General features: G+C 45.7%; 1 protein-coding gene across 1 annotated transcript; it reads left to right on the forward strand.

The window, feature by feature from the left end:
• The first annotated feature begins 517 nt into the window (after nucleotides 1–517).
• Nucleotides 518–26736, forward strand: CMPK2 (cytidine/uridine monophosphate kinase 2). Its single transcript, XM_027556154.1, has 5 exons — nucleotides 518–1626; nucleotides 3179–3293; nucleotides 4614–4815; nucleotides 23084–23317; nucleotides 24723–26736. Exons 1-5 carry the CDS (start codon nucleotides 553–555, stop codon nucleotides 24844–24846), a joined length of 1749 nt encoding a protein of 582 aa, XP_027411955.1. The 5' UTR covers nucleotides 518–552; the 3' UTR covers nucleotides 24847–26736.

Genomic DNA, 26736 nt, shown 5'->3' on the forward strand with positions numbered 1-26736 from the left:
AGAATTAAACCTAATCCCACTCTAAATGCACACGGATTAAATCATAATTATTTGCTTTCTGTTTATCTACCGTTTTCCATCTTTGTTTCTAATTTTGGGGTCTGCTTAGCAATTATTTTCAAAGATACCAGCGAAGGCGTACAAACAAACGAAAACATCCAAATAATCTGGTAATTGCTGCTTTTCTATGGAAATCAGTGCTGGCTGAAGAAAGCGCTGTCAGGTCAGCTCACTGCTGTCTCATTGGACCTGGGTGCAAGACTTGGGCGTCTGTAAGGCAATTTGGAGGGGCCAACCTGGAGACACCTCTCAGTCTGAGAGGCAACTAAAGGAGGGAGATAATCCTGAAACAGGGTAAAGCATGTGTATAGCGGACGGAAAGCGCTCAGCAGCTCCCAGCACCGGCGTCTGGGCGCGGCCGCGGCGGGGGAAGGAGGTCGGAGCGCAGCGCCGGGTCTGCGGGGCGAGCCCGGGGGAGGCGTCGGCGCTGCAGCCGGGCGGGGAAGAGCCGGTGAGGGTGGTGGCGCGGGGCGCGCGGCGGGGGGGACCCTGATGAAAAGATACACACGCGCTCGCGCACACGCGCGCGTTCCGTACCCGGGCACAAGCAACACAGGAGGAATTATTCAACCGGGGGCCTGGGGCCACCGGCCCGCCTCCCATCGTGGGTCCCTATCGGAGGCGGCCCGGCGCCCGGGCCTCTGCGGTTGCCCCTCCGGCCCCTCCTGGAGGCAGCCTGCTCGCGGCGCGACCTCGCGGTCGGGCGGAGGCGGAGGCGAAACCGAGGAGGTCGCCCCAACCCGGGCCCCGCCCACTTCCCGCCGCCGCCGCCGCCGCCGCCGCCGCCGCCGCCGCCGCCGCCGCCGCCGCCGCTTCGTTTTCGTTTCCACCGGGGTGCCGCCCGCCGGTTCCCAGGTTTCGTTTCCCCAGCGTCCGGGGCGGCACCGGGAGGCGCCCATGACCTTCGGCCGCCACCCGCGAGCGCGGCGTCTGCTCGCGCGCCTATCGGGCCGGCGGCGCGGGGCCTGCGCTCGGGCCATGGAGCCGCCGCGCTGCTTCGCGCTGGAGCTGCCGGGCTGCACCTTGGCGCACTTCGCGGTGGGCGAGCTGGCCCCGGGCGCGCGCCCCGACCCCCGCGTGGCCGCCCTCCTGGGCCCCCCAGGCCGCAGCTACTCGCTGAGCGTGCCGGAGACCGGGGGCGTGGGGGCCCGGGTGCGTGCGGCCCGGCTTCATCAGCACCTGCGGCAGCAGCTGCGGCGCGGCCCCTTCCAGCGGTGCGAGCTGCGCCGGCTGCTGGGCTACCGCCCGGACGGCGGCGCCGGGGCCCTGCAGCACGGCTTCCTGCTCCGCGACCCCCGCGACAGCCCCGACACCCGGCAAGCGCTGCTGGAGCTGCTGGACGCCTGCCCCGAGGCCCCGCGCCCGCTCCTGGCCGAGTTCTCCGGGGACCGGCTCTGCCAGCTGTGGCAGCAACCCTGGGAGCGGCGGGACGGCCGGGGCTGGCGGCAGCTGGGCGGCGAGCGCGTGGGGCCCGCGCCGGAGCCCGCGCTGCACCCGGTGGTGCCCGACCTGCCCAGCGCGGGGGTCTTCCCGCACCGGGAGGCCGCCTGCGCCGTCTTGGAGGCGGTAAGAAGTCAGGTCCCTTCCCAGCGCTCAGGTACCCCCCAGAGCAGGGACGTGGAGGCAGTGGGCTTTCCCGGGGCGGGTGGTGGGGTGGTGCTGGCCTGTCCCGATGTCTTTTGCCTCCTTACTCCTGTTAGCAAATCGGGTGGTGAAGGCGGCCTCTGTGTCAGCCGCTGTTTAGACCCCGGGCTCTTTCCGGATTCTTGCCCGCCAGGACCCCCAACCCCACATGGGAGGCTGACATCCCAGCAGGAGCGGTGGGGTGCCCCGGGAGGGGAGGGGAGGGGCCGCTGGGTGTGTGCAAGAGCTGTGCCATCTCAGAAGCAGTTATCTGGTTCTGGGAGGTTGGAGTGTGGAGAAGAGGGCTTGAGTTTGGGGGTTGGATAAACTTAGACTTAAGTGGTGCCCACCTGCTTACTGGCAGCTACTTATTTCGTGTGTAACACACCTGCCTCCCTGTGTTAGGACAAGGAATCAGGTGACACACAGAGGTGCTTGGTGCGGGATGGCTGACATTCTGACCCCAGCCTATAGGCAGGTCCTGAGGCTGGACTCTTGTATCTTAGATACATTTTAGGAACTTGGGCTTATTTCTGAACACTTACAATTGCAAAACCTGGATTTGGATCCAGACACTGGTATTTATTGAACTTCCCAGGTGGTGCTGCTGGTAAAGAACTCACCTGCCAATGCAGGAGACTTGAGAGACTCGGATTGGATCCCTGGGTCGGGAAGATTCCCTGGAGGAGGGCTTAGCAACCCACTCCAGTATTCTTACCTGGAGAATCCCATGGACAGAGGAGCCTGACTGGCTACAGTCCACAGGGTCGCAGAGTCGCACACCACTGAAGCAACTTAGCAGGCACTGGTATTTATGACCTGTGTCACTTTCAGTGAATTTCTTAAGCGTTTCTTTGCCTTGGTTTCCCTAATCCGTAGATGGGGTTAATAACAATAACACTCTCGTAGAGTTATCTTGAAGAGGGGCCAAGTTGATACTCCCAACGGCACTTAGAATATTGCCTTGCTCTGAGAAAGTACATAAGAAAAGATCACGTTCGGGCCTCTCTGTAGAGATTCTGTGAGTACACAGCAAGGTCAGGAACAGTTCACAACCTTGAAGCCAGGAGACCCGCAGTAGTTGGCACTCTGCTGAGCCCTGAGAGCTCAGGGAAGGACAGGGTGCTGACTGCTTTCCTTGGAGCCTCCAGTGGGGCTGACTCCCCATGTTTGTGACCCACGGTCCACAGGTCTGCTGCCGCCGCGTGACACTGCTCTGCACTCAGGCATCTCTCCCGTCCTTCTTCCTCTGGGGGAAGCTGGTCTGTGAGAATTGTAGGCTGAGTAGTCCTGACACTTACTGCCTGTTTGAGCCTCCGCTGCATCCTAAAATAAACCAATCCTGCCCTTTCTGAGGTTCAGAATGCTTTGCACTTTGGCCTGCTGCCAAACACAACTCTGCCTTATCAGCCCCATGCAGTCTTCTCAGCAGTTAGACATAGCTTCTGCCCCGGCCCTGTGGCTCCGCTGCTGATGTGCGGATGTTGCTTTCCAGTGCACGTCCTTCATTCCTGAAGCCCGAGAGGTGCTCGACCTGGTGGACCAGTGCCCAGAGCAGGTCCAGAAGGGGAGGTTCCCCGTCATTGTCATTGAGGGCCTGGATGCCACAGGTAAGAAACTGTCGCCTGCTGGTTCTAGGCAATGAGATTAACATCAGTTGCAGAAATAGACGGGTCTTGCAAGCAAGACGTATTGAGGGTTCAACTCCTAAACCTCCTATGAGCCTCTGTTGTGTGCCAGGGACGAAGTGAAGCTGGTTTGGGATGAAAAATGGATAACTTCTGGGGTAGCTGAGCCTTGGGTGGCCCTGTGAACACGAGGCAATGCAGCCCCCTTGGTGTGAGAGAAGGGGTGGGTCATGGTCTGGCAGAGCTTGGAGGGGTGGATCCCTGGATTGGGTTTTCAGCGGGACAGGCGCTGGTCGGGTGAGGAAGGTGGGAGAGATCCTCCAGATCCTCCAGAAGAAATGGCAGCGTGCAGGCAGTTGGAGACTTGAAGCGGCCCCGTGTGGCCAGGAACCACAGGAGCAAAGTTTGGGAAAACTGGGGAGTGGAGGGCAGAAGCCTTCAAAGCTGCCACAAGGTGTCAGAATGCAAGAGATGTGCCCACACTTGGCCCAAAACGCAGCAACAGGAGGAGGGTGGCCCAAGGGCAGGGCAGACCCGGGACAGCCACAGTGTCATGAGGCTCCATGGGAGGCTGTCTCCTTCTGTGTCAGCTGACTGAGGAGGGGAATGAGGCCCTGGGAGCTGATGCCAGAGTTTATCGTTAGTTTATAAACCAACGAGGTGACCATTTTGTTTTGGCTCAGACTGTAAAGAATTTGCCTGCAATGCGGGAGACCTGGGTTCCATCCCTGGGTCGGGAAGATGCCCTGGAGGAGGGAAAGGCTACCCACTCCAGTATTCTGGCCTGGAGAATCCCCATGGTCAGAGGAGCCTGGCGGGCTACAGTCCAAGGGGTTGAAAAGAGTTGGATAGGACTGAGCAACTGAACACAACATACATTCTATTAATAGTGCTTCCCAGGTGGCACTAGTGGTAAAGGATCCGCCTGCCAGTACAGGAGACATGAGAGACATGGGCTCAATCTGTGGGTCGGTAAGATCCCCTAAATCGAACCCACCCCAGTATTCTTGCCTGGAGAATGCCATGGACAGAGGAGCCTGGTGGGCTACTGTCTTTGGGGTCTCTAGAGCCAGACACGACTGAAGTGACTTAGGACAGAGGTAGGATACTATTAATAACACCAATAGAGGAATCCCAAGTTCCTAAGGGTCAGCAACTTTTTTAAAAATAAAGAATCATATTATTTAATCAACTCGTAAGTTTTATAGGTAGAAAAATTGCCTTTGCTCTTTCTGAGTTACTGTTGGGGAGAGATACTGTGGCCTTGGTTAAGATCTGCTGTATTTTGTGTGTGACCTGCAGGTAAAACCACCGTGACCCAGTCAGTTTCAGATTCACTCAAGGCTGTTCTCTTGAAGTCACCACCCTCTTGCATCAGCCAGTGGAGGAAAATCTTTGATGATGAACCAACTATCATTAGAAGAGCTTTTTACTCTTTGGGCAATTATATCGTGGCTTCTGAAATAGCTAAAGAATCTACCAAATCGCCTGTGGTTGTCGACAGGTAGGTGTAATGTTGCCTTGAATTTGGCGTTTTCTTCCTAACGCATGAGTGTATGTGTGTGTCTATGTAGTGTACATACGTATATGCAATTGTACAATTGTGTTTAAGCCAAACTATTATGATAATAATAGGAATAATGTCTATGATTTATTAGCCTATACCATTGGCTGGCATTTTGCCAAGAACATTCCACAGACTATCCTAACCTCTGGAACAATTACTACTACTTGGATCCTGAAATTGCTAATGAGAAACACAGGTCTTAGAAAAGTTAAGTCGCTTGCCAAAGTGAGAAAGTTAGAAATACCATGTTGGGAATATTAACAAAAGTCCCTACTTCACAAATCGAGCTTTCAGTGACTCATTTGTTTATTGGTTTGTTCACCAAACATATATTGGGCATTTACTGTTTGCCAAAGACTTCTTGATTTAGGGGATTCGGAGGGGAATGAGCTAGAAAACGCCTTGCTTTCGTGGAGCAAACGTTGTGCTGAAGGAGAAGATGATAGTCAAGCACATGGATACATAAGATAATAATCAGAGAATGGTAAGGACCGTGAGAAGGAGAGTGCAAGGTCGTGTGGTGGAGGATGGCTGACCCCCCACTAGATGTGGTTTTATAAGGCCTGTGCGAGGAGGTGCCATTGGCCTGAGCTGTGAATGACCCTAGAAGGACAGACATGGAAAATTGTGGAGCAAAATCTTTGCTGGAGGGGGATGCAAGAGTAAAGTGTAGAGACAGGAAGAAGGGAACATGTTCCAGGGCTGGAAACAGGCCAGGAAAACTTCTGGACAAGTGTCTGCTATCTGGATGGATAAAAAGACAGAGATCGGCAGTGTCTGTGGCTGTGATAAAGTGTGCGGATTTTATTTTGAGTGCAGAGGGGAGCCTTGGGAAGGTTTCAGATAATAGAGTGACATAAGGTGAGTTATATTTTAAAATTCCATAAATTAAAAAAATGGCTTTAAAGTGCCACAAAAATAGACAACGGGTACGACAAGCAAGTCGTACTAGGGTTAAAGTCACCAGGAATCGGTGAAATGAAAATTAAAACAATGATGAGGTCCAAATTTCCTCTCATCGGGGTAGTAAGCCCTGATTGAAAAGGTCTGAGCTAGAGATGTTATGGATCAATAGAAACCCTTGTGGTGCTGGTGGGAGTGCATACCTGCCTGGTGACTTGGGGAGCAATTTGAGAAGATGTAGAATCCCAGGGACGGGGGAGCCTGGTGGGCTGCCATCTGTGGGGTCACACAGAGTCGGACACGACTGAAGTAACTTAGCATAGCATAGCAAAATGGAGAAGGCAATGACACCCCACTCCAGTACTCTTGCCTGAAAAATCCCATGGACGGAGGAGCCTGGTGGGCTGCAATCCATGGGGTCGCTAGGAGTCGGACACAACTGAGCGACTTCACTTTCACTTTTCACTTTCACACATTGGAGAGGGAAATGGCGACCCACTCCAGTGTTCTTTCCTGGAGAATCCCAGGGACGGAGGAGCCTGGTGGGCTGCCGTCTCTGGGTTGCACAGAGTCGGACACGACTGAAGCGACTTAGCAGCAGCAGCAGCAGCAGCAAAGTGGAAGATTTGAGCAGATTCTTGTATCTCCTGGACCAAGAGAGTCTATTTCAGCTTTGTTCACAATACTGAAAAACTTGAAAAAGCAATAGGCATCAGCAGAAGAAAGTACATAAATACTGGTGTAGATATAGAATGGAGCGTCCTGTAGCTGTGTACATGAGTACGATGTGTCAGTGTGCCTAAGTTACAAAACCATCATTTCAAATGAAAGAAATTGTTACAGAAAGATGTTTAGTAGACTACATGCAAAATAATAGAAAAACATACCATAAAAAGGGGTGGAGGGTGGGAGGAAAGTTCAAGAGGGAGGGGACACATGTATGCATGCATGCATGCTAAGTTGCTTCAGCCGTGTCTGACTCTTGGCAACCTTGTGGACTGTACCCGCCAGGCTCCTCTGTCCCTGGGATTCTTCAGGCAAGAATACTGGAGTGAGTTGCCATGCCCTCCTCCAGTGTGATCTTCCTGACCCAGGGATAGGACCTGCATCTCTTATGTCTCCTACATTGGCAAGAGGGTTCTTTCCCACTAGCGCCAACTGGGAAGTTCTGGATATATGAATACTTATGGCTGAGTCACACTTGCCGGGGACCAGCCCCGGCTGATCCAGGGTATTCGAAGGAGAGACGGCATAGGCGAGGATCAGGATACAATAGCTTCAATTAGATATTAATTAAAGATATAAAGAGTAATAGAATAAGGATAGCTCAGTAGGAAAATTCAGTGGAGAAAAGAGGCTGAGTAGCTTGGTTTACGCGGGGGACCAATAAAACTTCAAGACAAGAAGCTTGCACCACTTACGTAGGCCGCAGGCGTCCTTCCGTTCTCCCGAAGGAGAGGAGACACTGAGGCCTCCCCGGTCGGATCTTAGAAGCCCAGGCATAATTAGTAAGCATGGTGGGTTCCGCGCTCCAGATGGAGACTCAGCCAGAGTGAGAGAGCGACATGGGGAGACCAGTATTTCGAGAAACTGATCCCAATTCTTTATTTTCCATGGTCTACTTTTATACACTGAGATGTTATGCAAAAGTCACGCGGGGTCAGCAGTCCTGACTTTTATCAAAGTCAGGTGCTTCATACAAATGTATACAGAGGTCTTAGGGGTGTTACATCATCTTCTGGCCAGGGGGGCCTGCTGACAATTTACGACCCTCTCCTTGTGACAGTGGTCAGTCAATCAGGACACTTATTTCTCCAGGGCTGATTATTCTCAAAACAGACGCCACCCAAGTAAAGTTACATTCCTACAGGGTGAGGGTGTAGTGGGTTTTAGCTAAGGAAAGAATTTACTTAGCCTAAGGTCTAACGTGATTAATATCAAAGGTTAATACTTATTTCTTCTATATATTCATTAATGTGTGTAAGGGCAGGGGATGTGGAGACTTAGCAACAAACATTGGCTCAATAAATGAAAAACCCTTCACCAATACAATTTCTAATCAGCCCGTTATACTTATACTAATAGTTCTCTAACTTCTCTAAAGAACCCGTTTTTAGAGGGTTTAAAGCATCTTGTGCCTCTCACGGTTGGGAGGCTGTGAGCAATCACATGTGGCCGGACGAGCCTGTCAGGCAGGCTAGAGAACCTTCAGAGGAGTTTGTAGGTTAAAACACTCTTATCACGCCCAGGAATTATTATAAACTGGAGCTCTAAGTTAACTCCTTCTCCAAAAGAGGTGGTGGGGGACAGCCCCCCGTAAAGTCAGAGGTGTAGGTGAGCACAAAGTAGTAAAGTAGGCAGGCTCTGGTTATGGGGGTAGATGCTCGAGGAGTTCCAGGGGGACTCCTGAGGCTCGATCCCGCCTTTGCGTATGTCGAGCCTCCTTCCTCATGACCTTTGTCACGGGCGGAGTACCTCACTCTGGCCCCCAACATCTCCCCCTTTTTTATTTCTTAAAACAACCAGATGCAGCTCAGTCGCGAGCTTCCGAATGCTCTGCCGAAGAATCCTGACAATACAAGGAAGAGTGATTATGAGAAGTAGAATTAGAGACTAGGGATATTAGACAGAATATTTTTTCCAGAAATAAAGTTAGAGAAGGTGTGAAAAAAGTCATTAGCTGCTCCAGTGGCGGTAAAATCCAGTCGAGAGTGTTCCAAGGTCTGTATTTGATTATGAAGTTTCCCTAAGTCCAGGCCAATATCAGAACTGTTCCAAACACCTGAGATATGATTTTTAATCTTTTCCCATTCATAATCTGTCTCGTTTACCTTCAAAGATGTCACGCATATCCACCTGTAATCAGCGTGGCACGTCAAAACCATCTTCACCTTTAAAGCCTGTAACTCAATCCCAATATGCATAATTGCTTCTTCTAAGGCGTCTACTCTCATCTCTAATTTCCTATCTATAGCTTCCTGTGTTGCTAGAGTTAAAGAAACAATTTTAGACATGGTATCAACATATTGGGCAGTATGCACTTGTTGAGTCAATGATATTGCTGCCGCAGTAACAGAAGTAATTGTTGCTATCAAAGCTGATATTCCTAAGATAAGCAAGACCACAAACCGTCGCGATCGCATTAAATCCTGCAGTTGTTGTAACACAGTAAGACCATAGCTATCATATAGGCACCATAAGATAGGATGGGCATTGTAACACCACAAAGGAGCAAACATTACATTGAGGGTTTAAACAAGATGAAAGCATACATTGTTCACAAGTCACTACGTTAGGTCCACCTGAATAATTCATGCCTACATTAAGTTTGTTGGAGTCATTAGTAAAAAGGAAAACATAAGGCAAGGATGGATAAGCTAAAACAGAATAAGTAGAATTATTTTCTGGTTGGAGTTCACGCTGCAGCTGCCCTGTCAGTCTCGCCGGGATCTCGATGTCTATCTTGTCTCCCCTGCTGGCCGGCGCCGCGCTGGTCTGGACGGCACTTTGCGGGTGCGCTCTCCTCTCTGGCCCTCACTTGCTGCACAAACTTCTTTGCTCTAGGTCGTGGGGGTGCAGCGAGGAGGGTGCGGGGCGAGCGAGTGCGCGCAGCGAACCTGACCTGTCTGGAACCCAAATTGGTGAATCTGCATCCTGTGGAAAAATACAAGCACATCCTCGACCACTAGTTAATAATGGGTCAGGACCCTTCCATTGTCCTGAGAGAAGGTCCTTCCATTTGACTAACGGTTTTGCATTTAATTGCTCCAGGCACCAATGACGAAGCATTGCAGTAGTTCCAGCCTAAACGGCATTTAAAATATTTATTACAAAAAGAGCAAGTTGCAAGATTTGATGGGGAGAGCTATACTTAAACTCCCCTTCTTTTAATTTTTGAATTTGAAGCTTTAATGTTTGATGTGCTCTTTCCACAATGGCTTGTCCCCGGGGATTATAAGGGATGCCTGTATTGTGTTTAATTTGAAACTGTAAACAAAATTCCTGAAAAGACTTAGAAATGTAAGCAGGAGCATTGTCAGTTTTCAGAGCTTTTGGTAGGCCCAAATATGAAAAACAAGTAAAGAGATGTTGTATAACATCTTTAACTGCCTCTCCGGTAGGAGACGTTGCAATAAGGACATGAGAAAAGGTATCTATAGTTACATGAACAAAGAAAAGTTTTCCAAATGAAGAGATATGAGTTACATCCATTTACCAGAGTATGTTAGGTTTGAGACCGCGAGGGTTAACTCCCATAGGTAGACTATATTATAAACAGTGGGGCAATATAAGCAAGAACGCACAATCTCCCTAGCAGTTTCTCTGGGAATTTGGAATTGATATCTTAAGGCAGTAGCATATTGATGATGAAGTGAGTGAGAGGCTCTGGCCTCCTCAATCACAGTAGCCACTGTATTTCTGGTTAAGTCAGCCAAATCATTAAAGGCATTTAAAGCGCCAGGCAATCCGGAATGAGCCCGAATGTGTCCAATGAAAAATATTTTATTTCTTTTCCAAATTTGTTGCTGTAATTTAGTTAACAAATGAAATATGGTAGTTTTATTTTTAGACAAAAACCACAGTTTCAATGTGTGGAAACAACCTGACAATATACTGAGAATCAGAATAAAGGTTAAATTCTTCATCTGCAAACATAGCAAAAGCCTCTATGACTGCTGTTATTTCAGCTCTTTGAGCTGAAGTTTCCCGTGTTTCTAAAACCTTTTGGTGATTTTTAGTGACTACGGAGGCTTTACCGTTTGCTGACCCATCAGTAAAAACTATCTGAGCATTTGGAATAGGAGATTGTCAAACATTAGAAGAGCACCAAGTTGTTCTTTATTATATGGAATTACAATTTCTGATGGCTCTTTAACCAAATAATTCAATGCTCCACTTTTTTCCTTTTAATATCAACGTAGCTATCAATCCTGGATAAGAAGCCGCTACCTTTTTAGCTTGGGCGGGGAGATGGACCCATTCTAGGGGGCCGTTTTGCCATAAAACCAATTTTTTGTCTGGCTACCCCAATTACACCTATGGGGGTTTTATGGTAAAAGAATTGTCAAGCAGTTGTCAATTTAATTTTTAAAATTTTTAAAATTTACATTTTAACAGCATAAATTTTGGGATATGTTAATTTAGGTCTAATGTTTAGTTTAAGTCTCTATATAAATTTAAATAATAAATGCATAATCTCCTTATCTCATTTTGGTATACAGATATATCTAAATGCAAAATGTATTTATATATGTATTTATACATGGCAACAAGTATAAACTTATTGACATAATATACTTGAATTAATCTTTATAATTAATGTTAATTAATATATATTACAGCAATACAACACGTACACAGCTAATACCAGCCAACACAAACCAATGTACTGCAATACATGTCACACATATATAATTATACAGTATATAGAACATATATCATCACAGCACATCAAACCATACCAATTAATATCAGCCACACACATTATATTACTGCAATATATATGTAATTATACAGTATATATATAATATGCATATATAGTATACATACTAATTTATATACAGATTAATTAAGTATAGATCTATAAATAGAATTAGGTATACCTTTATTATATTTTATTTATATCCATACCTAATTAGGCGAACTGCAATTAGGCAAATATATTTATATTATGTATTTATAATAATATATATAGTATTATTAATTGTACCGCCTGTTGATAACTAAGAAATTGAGAAAACCCTTCTCTGAGTATCTCCTATTTGAGACAGCATGTCCCTCCCCCATAGGGTAAAGGGGAGCGTAGGAACTACGTAGGGTTGGAAAGTTCCACAGGTATCTTCAAACTGCCAATCTAACATTTTTGAACTTTTAACTACTGTGGGGGCTTGAGGGCAAATGAAACAAAATTTGACCCCTGAAATCTATCAGGGCAACTTGCCAATCATCACTATTTTGTAAAAGACTTGCAGTTGATCCTTATTGAATGGAATTACTATATTTGCTACTTCTTTTCTAAAAAGTTCCACACTTCCTTTTTCCTCCTTTTATAATTAATTGTGCCACCAAGCTGGGATAAGATAAAACTATTTTTCTTGGGGTCACTGGTAGATGGAACCAATGGGCCTTTTTGTCACAAGCATCCTGTAGGTGTATGTTTTGTGGCAAGAATAATTTAATCTCATCTTTTGGTAATATTAATCTTAATTAACTGATCTTTTAAAGTCTCATACACTTCAACAAGAGCTAACTCTGTCTCATTAGTCAACTTTCTCTTAGAACTGGAATTAGGATCAATTTTTAAGCAATCAAATAAAGGCTTTAAATCTGCAGTAGTCAGTTTTAAATGTGGGCATATCCAATTAATGTCCCCTAATAATTTTTGGAAATCATTTAAAGTTAGTAAACAATCTCTCCACAGCTTCAAAGGGGCATTATCAGTTTTTAAAACTTTTGGCACACCTAAATATGAGAAGCAAGTAAAGAGGTGTTGCACAACATGTTTATAAGCTTCTCCAGTTAGTTTTGTAAACCAAATCTGGTCTATAGCTTTTTAGATGACAAGTAACCATCTAATCTTTACTTGAATACGTCCAACAACAGGAAACTCACTACTCTTCAAGGTTTTAAACTCTCCCTCACCTTTTTTTTTTTTTTTTTTTTTTTTTTTTCCTACAGCATTCTCACCCCGCATATCACTTTCTCTAATCCCACCAACTCATTTTTAGTAGTATGTGTGGGCCAGGGACTGGGCCAGTCTTTTCCAGCAATGTTAAGAGACGTCTGTTCTTGTGTCTAATAGCCCTGACATTTTATTTTCTTGAATTAAAAGATCTTTTAAAGGCCTTGGAGCTGTAATTTCCTGCACCCAAAAGGCTAGATCACTAAATCCAAATGTTCTGTGGCTCCTAGCCTGAGAAGTCAGGGTTTTTTCTTGTCTGATAATAAGGTAAAAAGCAAAAGCTGTGTTACTCTTTGACCTTTATTAATTTGCACAGTTTTAGTAGGCGGTGAGAACAAAACTTTAATTTCTCAATATAATCAGAATCTACTACACCATGCACCACCGAAATTTTCTTTTTCTTTTTTTTTTTTTTCTTTCTTTCTTCTTTCTTTTTTTTTTTTTAAGAAAGCGAGCTACGCCCTAGCACAAGTCCTACAATGCCCTCAGGTAGGGGGCCAGCCACTCCCGTTGGAATTGGAGTAACCTCGTCAAGGGTTAATATTGTTGCTAAATCCCCTTACCTTTTGGTTTTTCTCTTAGCCTGGGTGAGACCCCCCTGAGGGGGTTTTCTCCAAGGAGCACGCTCTGCATATTGTGTATGCAGTCTGTTTTAAAAGCTCCAGTGTTTAAAAAACTTTTTATCTTTTTCAGGCTTAGGCAACACTTTGAGAGGCTTTGGGGGCAAAGTGGGGAACTCTTGGGCCCTGGAAGGCGCAAACGGAGGCGGCGGCTATCGCCCCAAATCAGAAAGTGGTGGATAAGTTTTTTTAAAAGTTTGCGCAGAGTGGGAGGTAGCTCGCCAGGGCGTCTGGCCACAGTGTCCTGTAAGTCCTCTCCTCTCCTCTGCTGATTTTTTCTTACTTCTTCTCTTTAAATCTTTCTCAAGTTTTCTTTCCCTCACTCTTTTTTCCTTCCTTTTCTCTTTTCTTTTACTTTCTATCATTTCCTTTTTGTTTCCCTCTTTCATTCTCCCTTCTTCCTTCTTACTACCTTCTCTTTCTTTAGTTTCGTTTCCTTTACCCTCTTTCTCTCTAACTTTTTCTTTCCTCCTCCCTCTCTTTCTCTCTGTATTTCTATTTCTAACTTCCTTTTTTTTTTTCTTTTTCTATCTTGCTGCATTCCCTGATTCCTTCCTCCTCCGATCCTCTCTCCTTTTCACTCTTTAGTTCTTTTTCTATCTTTAGATCTTTCTCTATATTCTTTCCTTTTTTCTTTTTCACTTTTTCCTTTTTTCTTTTTATTTTTCTCTCTCTCTTTTTTTTTTTGCTTGGGTGAAGCCCCCCTGAGGGGGTTTTTCTGCAAGGAGTAGGCTCTGTATATTGTGTATTTTTTAAAAGCTCCTTTCTTTAAAAATAAAACTTTTTAATCTTTTTCAACCTTAGGCAATGCTCTGGGAGGCTTTGGATGTAAACTGGGGAATTTTTAGGCCCTGGGAGGTGCAAGCGGAGGTGGAGTAGTCGCCTTAAATCAGAAATTGTTGGATAAATTTTTAAAGGTTTGTATAGAGGGAGAGGGGGCTCGCCAGGGCGCCCGGCCGCAGCGTCCTGTAAGCCCTCTCACTCCTCGGGAGGTAGAGCACAGTGTCCCTCCTCTTCCTTGTCAATGGCAGAAAATATGATCTGCGCAGAAGGTGGAGACCCACTACCATCCACCGCTATAGCCTCTCCCATAGGTCATCCCACAGCCTCATGACGAGGGTCCAGAACATTTTTAATCATATTTATAGGATAAGTGTTTAGTTGTTTTTTTCACCTTCACCCAAGTATCTAAATTAACAGTAGCTTTAACAGTTTCAAGATTACTTGTATAAAGAGTTGCCATTCTTAGTTTCAGTGTTATCCATGTCAGAAAGTTAAACATAATAGAAGATAAAGCTTTTAGCTTTCAAAAGATCAGGCTTTTCTTTGGCCTTTTAACTTCAGAAACCATTTTTTCTCTCTAACTTGAACTCTTTAACACTTTCAACACTTCCCACTCCTCTCGCCCTGTCTATCCTACAGGGGGGTCCGCGGCACCCTTGAGTGGGGTCCTAGCCGTCCCGAACATTGGAAGAACAATAGGGCTGATGGCTCAGATTGTTCCGGGGGGAGGAACAGTAGGCTGATGGCTCAAACTGTTCCGAGGGAGGAGCAGTAGGGCTGGTGACCCAAACTGCTCCGTGGGGGAACAAGAGGGCTGCTGACCCAGTTGTTCCGAGAACGGGGAGCAATAGAGCTGATGGCTCTGATTGCTTTGGGGAGCTTACCTTCGAAAGTCCCTGTCTCGGGCGCCACCTGCCGGGGACCAGCCCCGGCTGATCCAGGGTATTCGAAGGAGAGACGGCATAGGCGAGGATCAGGATACAATAGCTTCAATTAGATATTAATTAAAGATATAAAGAGTAATAGAATAAGGATAGCTCAGTAGGAAAATTCAGTGGAGAAAAGAGGCTGAGTAGCTTGGTTTACGCGGGGGACCAATAAAACTTCAAGACAAGAAGCTTGCACCACTTACGTAGGCCGCAGGCGTCCTTCCGTTCTCCCGAAGGAGAGGAGACACTGAGGCCTCCCCGGTCGGATCTTAGAAGCCCAGGCATAATTAGTAAGCATGGTGGGTTCCGCGCTCCAGATGGAGACTCAGCCAGAGTGAGAGAGCGACATGGGGAGACCAGTATTTCGAGAAACTGATCCCAATTCTTTATTTTCCATGGTCTACTTTTATACACTGAGATGTTATGCAAAAGTCACGCGGGGTCAGCAGTCCTGACTTTTATCAAAGTCAGGTGCTTCATACAAATGTATACAGAGGTCTTAGGGGTGTTACATCATCTTCTGGCCAGGGGGGCCTGCTGACAATTTACGACCCTCTCCTTGTGACAGTGGTCAGTCAATCAGGACACTTATTTCTCCAGGGCTGATTATTCTCAAAACAGACGCCACCCAAGTAAAGTTACATTCCTACAGGGTGAGGGTGTAGTGGGTTTTAGCTAAGGAAAGAATTTACTTAGCCTAAGGTCTAACGTGATTAATATCAAAGGTTAATACTTATTTCTTCTATATATTCATTAATGTGTGTAAGGGCAGGGGATGTGGAGACTTAGCAACAAACATTGGCTCAATAAATGAAAAACCCTTCACCAATACAATTTCTAATCAGCCCGTTATACTTATACTAATAGTTCTCTAACTTCTCTAAAGAACCCGTTTTTAGAGGGTTTAAAGCATCTTGTGCCTCTCACGGTTGGGAGGCTGTGAGCAATCACATGTGGCCGGACGAGCCTGTCAGGCAGGCTAGAGAACCTTCAGAGGAGTTTGTAGGTTAAAACACTCTTATCACGCCCAGGAATTATTATAAACTGGAGCTCTAAGTTAACTCCTTCTCCAAAAGAGGTGGTGGGGGACAGCCCCCCGTAAAGTCAGAGGTGTAGGTGAGCACAAAGTAGTAAAGTAGGCAGGCTCTGGTTATGGGGGTAGATGCTCGAGGAGTTCCAGGGGGACTCCTGAGGCTCGATCCCGCCTTTGCGTATGTCGAGCCTCCTTCCTCATGACCTTTGTCACGGGCGGAGTACCTCACTCTGGCCCCCAACACACACTGTTGTATGGCAGAAACCAGCACAACATGGTAAAGCAATTATCATCCAATTAAAAATTTAAAAAGGGCTGGAAAGGTGTTGACCATTCAATTTAGGAGAATGCTGTCCCCTGGGAGGGAGAGAGATACAATTGACAGGGAGGGCCACAAGACTTCGATTGCAGCTGAATTCGTCCTAAGCTTTTCTCCCATGTACATCTTACTGTTCCTGCTGCAATTTTTCTTATTTTTGGAAAGATGAGCGATTGCATTAAAGTCTGACAAGTGTTAAGGGGAGAGAAGTAATTATAAATGGAGGTCTCCAGGAATTTCAAAAAGTGAACACATTCGAGGACAACCTGCACCCACATGGTGACTTAGAACCTTACTCACCCTGTAAGTCCTTCCCTTTCAGTCACGACCCGTCCTTCCCCTGGTGGGAACCACAGCCTTGATTATCCATTCCTAGATCTTATTTGTTCTGCTTGTTCTTGAACAGTCTACCCAGGCAGATAGACTTCAAGTGCCATTTGCATCTGACTTCATGCCACCTGTGAGCTTTGTCGCTATTACCACAACCATTCTTTCATACAGCTTTGTTTGCCCGAGTGTGTTACTAATCCTGGTTGGTTTGCCCAGAGCTCCCCAAGCCAAACCCTGAGCCTCTGTTTGCAGCAAAGAAAGGCTGTTTTCACAAGGTCACCAAGCTAGGAGATGGGAGAACATCTCAGGTCCACCTTCTCCAAAGCGAGGGGCTTGGATATTTATGGGATAAAGACGCATGGTAGTCGAGGTGTGGTGAGTGAAGTGAAGTGAAAGTCACTCAGTCGTGTCCGACTCTGTGATCCCATGGACTATACAGTCCATGGACTTCTCCAGGCCAGAATACTGGAGTGGGTAGCCTTTCCTTTCTCCAGGGGATCTTCCCAACCCAGGGATCGAACCCAGGTCTCCCGCATTGCAGGCAGATTCTTTACTAGCTGAGCCACCAGGGAAGCCCCTGTGGTCTTGAGGTGTGGGCAGCCTGGGAAAAGGTGGTAGCAAGTAGGGGAAAGGTGAGGTGATCCTACAGTGCAGGTGCGGCCAAGCGTGTCTGGAGAACGGCTACACAGTTGACGTTTTTGGCCCTCTGACACCAAAAGGTAGCTGACCCGTCACTCCCTGGGAGGGTCAGTGATCCCAGCCAGTCCTAAGCCTGGAGCTTGAAACGCACACCACTGACTCCAAGTTCCTGAAAGAACTCCAACTTGGGTAAACATCTTAAGACTCTTAGGACCAAGATACTATCGATAGGGGTGGAGAAGGATCTTGCTACTTACTCTTTAGGCTATGTGACGCTTGTAGAATATGCAGGGGTTTGTGAAAACAGTTAAATCAGGCTTGATGAGTCACGGCAGGTTACAGTTTATTATTTATTAAGCAAGTTACAGTTGAAGGGACCTAGCTGATGCTGGGCCTCAGTTTCCCATGTATGCCTCTGTTGCCTAGAATCCCAGGAGTGGGATTGCAAGGATGCAGGGGGCTCACATGTACTCACCTGGAGGAGGTGCCACAAAAAAGTGCTGAAGTGGTTGAAACTTCACAGCACCCTCCCCACCCACCCCCCACAGTGGTGTCCAAGAATTCCCTTTGACCCACATCCTGGTCAACATTTAGCATTGCTGGTCTTCCACTGTAACTAGTCCAACTTTTCCACTGTTCTTGGTGGGAACGTTAGTTATTTAAAAGCTATAGCCAGAGCATGGAAGCGACCCAAATGTCCATCAAACAGAGGAATGGATGAAGAAGTTCAGTTCAGTTCAGTCACACAGCCATGTCTAACTCTTTGAGACCCTATGGACTGTAGGATGCTAGGCTTCCCTGTCCATCACTGACTCCTGGAGCTTGCTCAAACTCAGGTCTGTTGAGTCGGTGATACCATAAAGATAAAGAAAATAAGCACATATATACAATAGAGTATTACTTAGCCATAAAAAGGAACGGAATTGGGTCATTTGTAGAGACGTGGATGGACCTAAAGAGTGAAGTAAGTCAGAAAGAGAAAAACAAATGTTGTATGTTAATGCATCTAGAAAAATGGTACAGACGGCCCAATTTGCAGGGCCTGCAGATGTGGAGAATGGATGTGTGGACAAAAAGTGGGGGAAGAAGGGTGGAAGGAATTGGGAAATTGCGATTGACATGTACATGTGAACACGACCATGTGTAAAACGGATGCCTAGTGGGAAGCTGCTTTATAGCTCAGGGAGCTCAGCTCGGTGCTCTGTGATGACCTAGAGGGGTGAGACGGGGGAGAGGTCCAAAAGGGAGGGGACATATGTCTATATATGTATAGTTGATCCACATCCTTGTATAGCAGAAGCTAGCATAGTATTCTGAAGCAACTGTTCTGTAATTTTAAATAAAAGCGAATTGCCACACCCAGAAATAGAACTTCTACCTCTTCACATGTCTTTCTCCATGCAAAAGAGACAGATACCTGCATATCTGAAATTTCATAAAGAGATCACTGTACACTGAGAATGAAGTGTGAGGTGACGATTGAGGGGGAGAGATAAAAACAGTAGAAATTAGTTAGAAGGCCTTCACTGTCATCTCAGCCCTATTACCGATGGGTACTTTTGACTGTGGGGATAGCAAGATAGTGATTGCAGAGTTGGCAAGTCACAAAGGATCCTAGACGAAGGGTAAGGCTTTGCTTTCTATTGTGGGACTTCACCACCTGTGAGATATTTTCGGCCTATTGTTAAAGTGTCTGGATTTATCGCACTGATATCTTTTTTGTGATACAGTCCCCTTTATCTTGTGGAGAAATACTAGGCTTTTCCTCATGAAGTGTGGCTCCACGAGGTGTAATATTTCCTGAGATGTCCCCAAACGAGCAGCACTGGCTCCTGCATGGAGGCAGACACTTATTCTTGACACCCTAATTCCTTATCCGTTCCCTGCTGACCAGAATCTGAAAAAGAATAGATACATGTGACTGAATCACCTTGCTGTACTTCTGAAACTAACATAGCATAGTTAACTAACTCTACTCCAATATAAAATAAAAAAAAAAAAAAGACTCGTGATGAATATCCAATGAGTTGATGTAGGCGGACACGCATTGCAAACAACAAATTGCTCTTAAAATATAAAGCATCATTATATAAACATGTATTAGACGTCAGCAAATTGCATTTGATTTGAACTAATGTGGTTTCCCTGATGGCGGGAATGGAGAAAACTAAATAATAAAGAGTCTGAAATCGATGGCCAGAGGCTGATTATTTAAAATGAGCTGCAGTGTTGTCAGTGAGAGGCCTCTGTCTTTGCAAAACAGGGCCCGCATTCTTCCCTGATTTTTCTTCTTTGTGTCTGTGAATTGTGGGCAATTTTGGTCTTTAAAGAGATAATACTAGATCACCTTGTCAGATGAGAAGAAAAGAGCAGTTATTTGTTGTCTGAGTGGGTTTTGTTCATGTTTAAAGATTTTAACTAAATCCATTTTAGACAATACCATCATCTAGCTGAAAAAATAAGGGAGACAGAGTAATTTTTGATGGTGACTGTGGTTAAGGTTGGCAACTTAATCACCCTTATTACCTTTAAAAATCTATTCTTGCTGATGGTTTTGCTAGAATAAAGAGGCTTTTTACATTTAGATGGTATCAGCCTCTATATTCATAGCTGAGTATTTAATTTGGTGAACAGGGAGAATGTGCAAAATGCAGTGCAAATTGTAGTTCTGTTGCCAAGAAGGAGAAAACCTGGACCTGCGTGGATTTATTCAGCTGGGGAGACAAGATGTATCTGATAGAAAAAGTGAGAATACAAGTTTGTACGTGATTAGGAGTCTGGTAAGGGATACACAGGGCTTCACTGGTGTCTCAAAGGTAAAGAATCCTCCTGCCAATGGAGGAGACATAAGATACATGAGTCCTATCCCTGGGTCGAGATCCCCTGGAGGAGGAAATGGCAACTCACTCCAGTATTCTTGCCTGGGAAATCAGTGGGGTTGCAAAGAGTCAGACGTGACTTGGCAACTAAACAACAACAACAAAAAATGATGCACGTGAATGGCCCCAGGCAGAATTCAAGCATGCAGCAGCTACAGTGGCCAAGCTTTTTGGAGGTGGAGAGGGACTCTGAAGGATGAATGACATTAGAATTAATCAACTCCCAAATTAATTTTTTTACATTTATTCTTTTCAGTACTCTTGGTATTGTCATAATTTGAAATTATGCAGCTTTTGTTTAAACTGGTGCCCAGTAAGAATTAAATATTTTCTTATAATGACAGTGTGATATATTTTTTATAAGCACTTGACTATTTTTGTAAGAACTATGGGGAAAAAAACAAAGCTTTCATTTTCATTTTCCAGACAAGGAATTTAAGACTCATCTACATCCACAAACCAAGTAGGTGGCGGAGAGTAAAACAACACACAGCTTTGATAGCTCTGTGGACTATTTTGTAGATAAAAGACAAGCACGTCCTTTGCATTGTGAAATGTAGTTCAGATCTAAAGTGATTCACAATCTGGGATTTTAAAACATCGCATACAGTGAGTGGACAGCCCAGACAAGGATGGGGCCGTGGGGCTCTGTACAGTGGGATGTGTATTAACTGTTTCATAAATATTTGTAAAGGTGTAAATGTTTTTGTAGTCCTTTGATACTGGATTTGGAATTTTGCATTTTGTCACTTAAAACTGGAATATGACAAAAACAGGGCAAGAGTGTAATACAGGATGCCAATTAATAAAATGATGCTAATTGTTGTTTTTCAGCCTTTAAGTTGTGTTTGACTCTTTGCGGCCCCATGGACTGCAGCATGCCAGAGTTCCCCGTCCTTCACTATCTCGCAGTGGCTTCCCTGGTGTCTTAGACAGTAAAGAATCTGCCTGCGATGCGGGAGACCTGGGTTCAGTCCCTGGGTTGGGAAGATCCCCTGGAGGAGGGCATGGCTACCTATTCCAGTATTCTTGCCAGGAGAATTCCATGGACAGAGGAGACTGGTGGGCTACAGTTCATGGGTTCTCAAAGAGTTGGACATAACTGAGTGACTAACACTTTCACTGTCTCCCAGAGTTTGCTCAGATTCATGTCCAATGAGTTGATGATGCTATCTAACCAATCTCATCCTCTGCTGACCCCTTCTCCTCCTGCCTTCAGTCTTTCCCAGCATCAAGGTCTTTTTCCAGTGAGTCAGCTCTTCAGATCAGGTGGCTGGAGTATTGGAGCTTCAGCATCAGAATCAGCCCTTCCAATGAATATTCAGGGGGTGGTTTTCTTTAGCATTGATTCGTTTAATCCTAATACAGTCTTTCATACATCCAATAAAACATTATTCATTGCATACTTATTGTGTGCCAGACACTCGTTTCAGGCTTCAGGATGTAGAGATGACTAAAAAATGAATTCTCTAATGGAGGAGACAAAAAAGAGCTTGTAAACGGCTAGGTCTGACTTAAAATGAGTCCTTCAACAGGGTCGAGTAGGAAAGGGTTGAGAGCCCGGAGGGGAGGAACAGTGAATTCTGTTCAGGGTCTCCTCTGAGTGAGATTCCCTTTTCTGTTACGGTTTATCGCAGGGTGTTGAATATAGTTCTCTGCGCTATATAGCAGGACATTGTTGTTTATCTATTCTATATATAATAGCTTACATCTGTTAACCTCGACCTCCCACTCCATTCATCCCTCAACTGCCCTCCCCCTTGGCAATCACTAGTCTGTTCTCTGTGTTTGTTTCAGTATCTTCAATTCAGTTGTGTCATATTTTAGATGCTACAAAGTAAGTGACATCATACGCATCTGTGTATCTCTGACTTGTGTCACTTAGTATAATAATCTCTAGGTTATCCGTGTTGCTGCAAATGACATTATTTCATTCTTTTTCATGGCTGAGTAATATTCCATCATGTATATGGACCCCCATCTTCTTTATACATTTCTCTGTTGATGGACACTTAGGTTGCTTCCGTGTCTTCTCAACAAGTTCTGTTTTAAAACACCATAGGAACCGAATGGGCCTGTGTATTTTTATTTGATCAGCACACAGTATTAAATACCAACAGACTACCAAATAAATCTACTGAAACAATAGAAACAGTGACAGACTTTATTTTCTTGGGCTCCAAAATCACTGCAGATGGTGGCTGCAGCCATGAAATTAAAAGACACTTGCTCCTTGGAAGAAAAGTTATGACCATCCTAGACAGCATATTAAAAAGCAGAGACATTACCTTACTGACAAAGGTCTATTTAGTCAAAGCTATGGTTTTTCCAGTAGTCATGTATGGATGTGAGAGTTGGACTATAAAGAGAGCTGAGCCCTGAAGAATTGATGTTTTTGAACTGTGGTGTTGGAGAAGACTCTTGAGAGTCCCTTGGACTGCAGGGAGATCCAACCAATCCATCCTAAAGGAGATCAGTCCTGGGTGTTCATTGGTAGGACTGATGTTGAACCTGAAACTCCAATACTTTGCCCACCTAATGCGGAGAGCTGACTCATTTGAAAAGACCCTGATGCTGGGAAAGATTGAGGGCAGGAAGAGGGGACGACAGAGGATGAGATGGTTGGATGGCATCACCGACTCAATGGACTTGAGTTTGAGCAAGCTCTGGGAATTGGTGATGAACAAGGAAGCCTGGCATGCTGCAGTCCATGGGGTTGCAGAGTCAGACATGACTGAGCGACTGAACTGAACCAAATAGATCTACATCCTCTGCCATCATGCCTTCAAAAAAGAAAGCATCCTGCAGGGCCAAAGCAATAGAGTAATCTTGCTATACATGCAATTTCAACTGAGAAAATGGAGCTCTGAGAAGTGTGTACCAGATTCTTATTGTGGTTACTGATTCTAGTTTTTATATGTTATAAATATGTTAAAAAATAAGATTTTGTTTTATCTCTTTAATGGGTACAGTACTAGGACAAGTTCAGCAGAGCCATCCCTGATTTTGACATCCTCAGTGGCTGATTTTTAGGTACTGCCTTGATTTCCTCTGCAGATGGAGAACTCACTACCTCTTTCCTTCTCAGGTACTGGCATAGCACGGCCACCTATGCCATAGCCACTGAGGTGAGTGGGGGCCTCCAGCACCTGCCCCCCATCCATCACCCTATATACCAGTGGCCCAGGGACCTGCTCAAACCCGACCTGATTCTGCTGCTCACCGTGAGCCCCGAGGAGAGGATGCAGAGGATTGAGGGCCGAGGCATGGAGAAGACCAGAGAGGAGGCTGAGCTGGAGACCAACAGCATATTTCGTCAAAAGTAGGTGTCCTGATGTGATGTGAGGGACAGGGGTCTCTGGCTGTGGTGATGACCCAGAAACAGCACTGACTCCAGGAGAATGGAGGAGATGACATGGCTCCCATTTTCCAAACCAGAGAGGCAGTATCCTCCTAGTTAGAGTCACCCCTTCTCCTGGGTCTGTTCCCTGGGGCTCCAGCGGGGTTGTTCTGTAGCCAGGGGATACCTTCCTGCTAGTCCTGGCTGTGTCAGCGGCAGGGTGAATCTGAGTGAGACAACACGCCTTTCTGGGCCGTCGTATGCGCATGAGCTCTGTATGATGACCACACTGAGTCTTACCTGCTAGGGGCTCCCTGTGTGTCGGGCGTTTACGTCTGATGCTCTGAAACCCTTGCAGGGACAATATTAGCCATGTTTTACAGCTTCCGAAACTGATGCTCAAAACGTTAAGTGATTTGTCTAGCATGGGAGGCGTAAGAGACATGGGTTCAATCCCTGGGTTGCGAAGATCCCCTGGAGGAGGGCATGGCAACCCACTCCAGTATTCTTGCCTGGAGAATCCCCATGGATGGAGGAGCCTGGCAGGCAGGCCGCAGTCTGTGGGGTCACAAAAAGTCGGGCACAACTGAGCGACTAACAGTTACTCCCTTCTTAACCATAAGTTTGTTTTCCACATCTCTGATTCTTTGTTTTGTAAATAGGTTCCTTTGAACTTTTTTTTTTTAAGATCCAACATATAAGCGATATATGATATTTGTCTTTCCCTGTCTGACTTGCTTCGCTCAGTGTGACAGTCTCTAGGTCCCTCCGTCCATGTCACTGCAGATGGCATTGTTTCGTTCCTTTTTATGACTGAGTCTGGGTACTCATTTTAACCACAAAGCTCTAGAGTTTTGGTCACATGATTGTCCCTGGGCATTCTGCACATGCAGAGGCTGGTTAACACCAGAAGGGGAGGTGGTATTCTGTGCAATTGCAGAAGAGTCCTAAGTGAAAACAGTGCTCACGCCAAGGACCTCTGGCTTGTGCAGAATCCTTCAGGGTACAGACTCCTGAGAAAATTGCCACTGGGAAACTTAATCTCTTTGAGCATTGGCACCTTTCTTTGCCAAATGGGGATAAATGACAATGGTTCTACTCCTAAAGTTACTCTTGAGTATAAAATGAGAAGAATATGCAGAATGCTAAGGCTTGGCAGTACTAGGCATTCAATAAAGGCTAGTTATAAAATATTATTAATTTTTCATTTATTAAACTAGAGGTGTCAAATGTTTCCTGTGCACAGCAAGTTGCCTGGGGTGGGGGGAGTGAGCTCAACCAGATGGGGACCTGGCTTCAAGCTGTTTGTATTATGGTAGGAAAACAACATTTGCACGAAGGGCTGTGTTAACACATGGGCTTACTCTTTCATTCTGCCTGTCTCCAGGGTAGAAGTGTGCTACCAGCGGATGGAGAACCCCGGCTGCCACGTGGTGGATGCCAGCCCATCACGAGAAAAGGTCCTCCAGATGGTGTTAAGTGTAATCCAAAATAATTGCAATTACTTGTAGTTACTCCGGACCAGGCGACACATTTTACTAAACCTGATGCTGTTTGATCCATCTAAGCCCACGACTCGTGCGGTCCCAGATTTCAGGTGCGTAGAGCGTGTTGTGTGTCAGAAGAGTGGACATTTCAGTTTTATCTAAACTGTTGTTCTCCTGACCAAAGGACCCATGTGGCTGCCATCTGCCAAGTATAACGAATGTTTGGTTGGAACGAGTTCTTAAACTACACCCTCACCGAGTCCTTCCAAGGTGTGTCTCCTCTAGAAAGCGTAAGGTGGACAGAAGCAACCGAGAAGGTCATCCAGATCCGTGGAAGCCCCCCCGCCCAGCGCTCCCTGTGTCTGTGCAGGCTTGCGTCCCGAAGAACGTGTCTGCATGTCCCAGCTGTCAGGACCCATCTTGGTGTGGCGAACTCTGAGCAAGAAACGTCTGGCTTGTGTCTGAGGCTTCTGGCCCCTAAACAGGTCCTCTTGGTTAGCACTGCAAAGTCATACGCAGAGGAGGCCAGCCTGAGAGGCTCTGAATACAAACACACCGAGAGTCCTTGGATTCTGTTCTGCTGATTTATGTTCCTCTCCCTTCCTCCGAAAACATGGCTTTGGATGGAAGGAGTGGTCTGCATGGAGCTAGATGCATTAAGGGCTTCCCTAGTGGTGCTAGTGGTAAAGAACTCACCTGCCAATGCAGGAGACTTAAAAGATGCTGGTTCAGTCCCTGGGTCTGGAAGATCCTGTGGAGGAGAGCATGGCAACCCACTCCTATATTCTTGCCTGGAGAATCCCATGGACAGAGGAGCCTGGCGGGCTACAGTCCATGGGGTTGCAAGAGTCGGACACAACTGAAGCGACGGATGCATTAAACGGAGCCAATCCAGTCATGCATTTATACTGAAGTTTACATCTTGTCTGTCCTCAGCATAGGGGATGCGTTTTACTAATCAGAATCGAAGCCAAGAAGCTGAATGTAACACTTGCTATATGTTTTTATTAGACAGATGCAATTTATCCTACTGAGTAAGCAGTAGGATATGGGATCCTGGAATGGGATTTCTCAATGAATTATCTTGCACTTGAATGTCTTATGAGTGCACATGCAATGGTATTGAGATTTGTTTGGCTAGAAGAAAAAAAAAATAGCTGAGAAAACAGAAACTTAATAGTCTTGTGGCCTTGGGTGAGTCATTTAACATCATGTAACTTGATGTAAAAAGTGACAGTAATTCTTTATTTTTCTTAAGGCATTGGGTGAACTAGGTGATTACTTAAAATTCCTTCCAGTTCTAAGATAGATTGAATCTGTGAATTACTTTAGGGGAATGGCTCAAGAAGACATCTCCTCAGAAAAATTTAAGGCATTATTAGGTTTATCACATGCACTCTTAAATTTTAATAAACTTTATATTAGCTATATCATATTATTTTTCAAAAGAACTGTAGGTATTTTATGCATAGTATATATACATATATGGGCTTCCTCAGTGGCTCAGTGGTAAAGATTCCATCTGCAATACAGAAGCCACAGAAGATGCGAGTTAAGTCCCTGGGTCAGAAAGATCCCCTGGAGGAAAAAATGACAACCCACTCCAGTCTTCTTGCTCGGAGAATCCTGTGGACAGAGGAGCCTGGCAGGCTCTAGTCCATAGGGTCAAGAAGAGTTGGGCAGGACTAAAGTCACTGAGCATGCACACATGTAAGTATATAAATATTTAATTTTAGGTAAATATTTTTAAAGCTGATAAATCACGCTTGGGCGAAGATGTGGTATCTAATTATGCTGTTGGTGTTATTGACTTCAAACATTTTCAAAAGCATATGGTGGCACCTAAAAACAAACCTTTAATGCTTTCTGTATGTACCTTGCCAATGAATAAACTTGCTGTGGTTTTCTAATCTA

This window comes from Bos indicus x Bos taurus, chromosome 11, assembly GCF_003369695.1.
Source record: "Bos indicus x Bos taurus breed Angus x Brahman F1 hybrid chromosome 11, Bos_hybrid_MaternalHap_v2.0, whole genome shotgun sequence".
NCBI lineage: Eukaryota > Metazoa > Chordata > Mammalia > Artiodactyla > Bovidae > Bos > Bos indicus x Bos taurus.

Coding starts and splice junctions, on each gene's coding strand:
- CMPK2 (XM_027556154.1), top strand. CDS start 553: ATGAAAAGATACACACGCGCTCGCGCACACGCGCGCGTTCCGTACCCG. Junction 4,816..23,083: donor TCGCCTGTGGTTGTCGACAG/GTAGGTGTAATG, acceptor TTTCCTTCTCAG/GTACTGGCATAGCACGGCCA. Junction 23,318..24,722: donor AACAGCATATTTCGTCAAAA/GTAGGTGTCCTG, acceptor GCCTGTCTCCAG/GGTAGAAGTGTGCTACCAGC.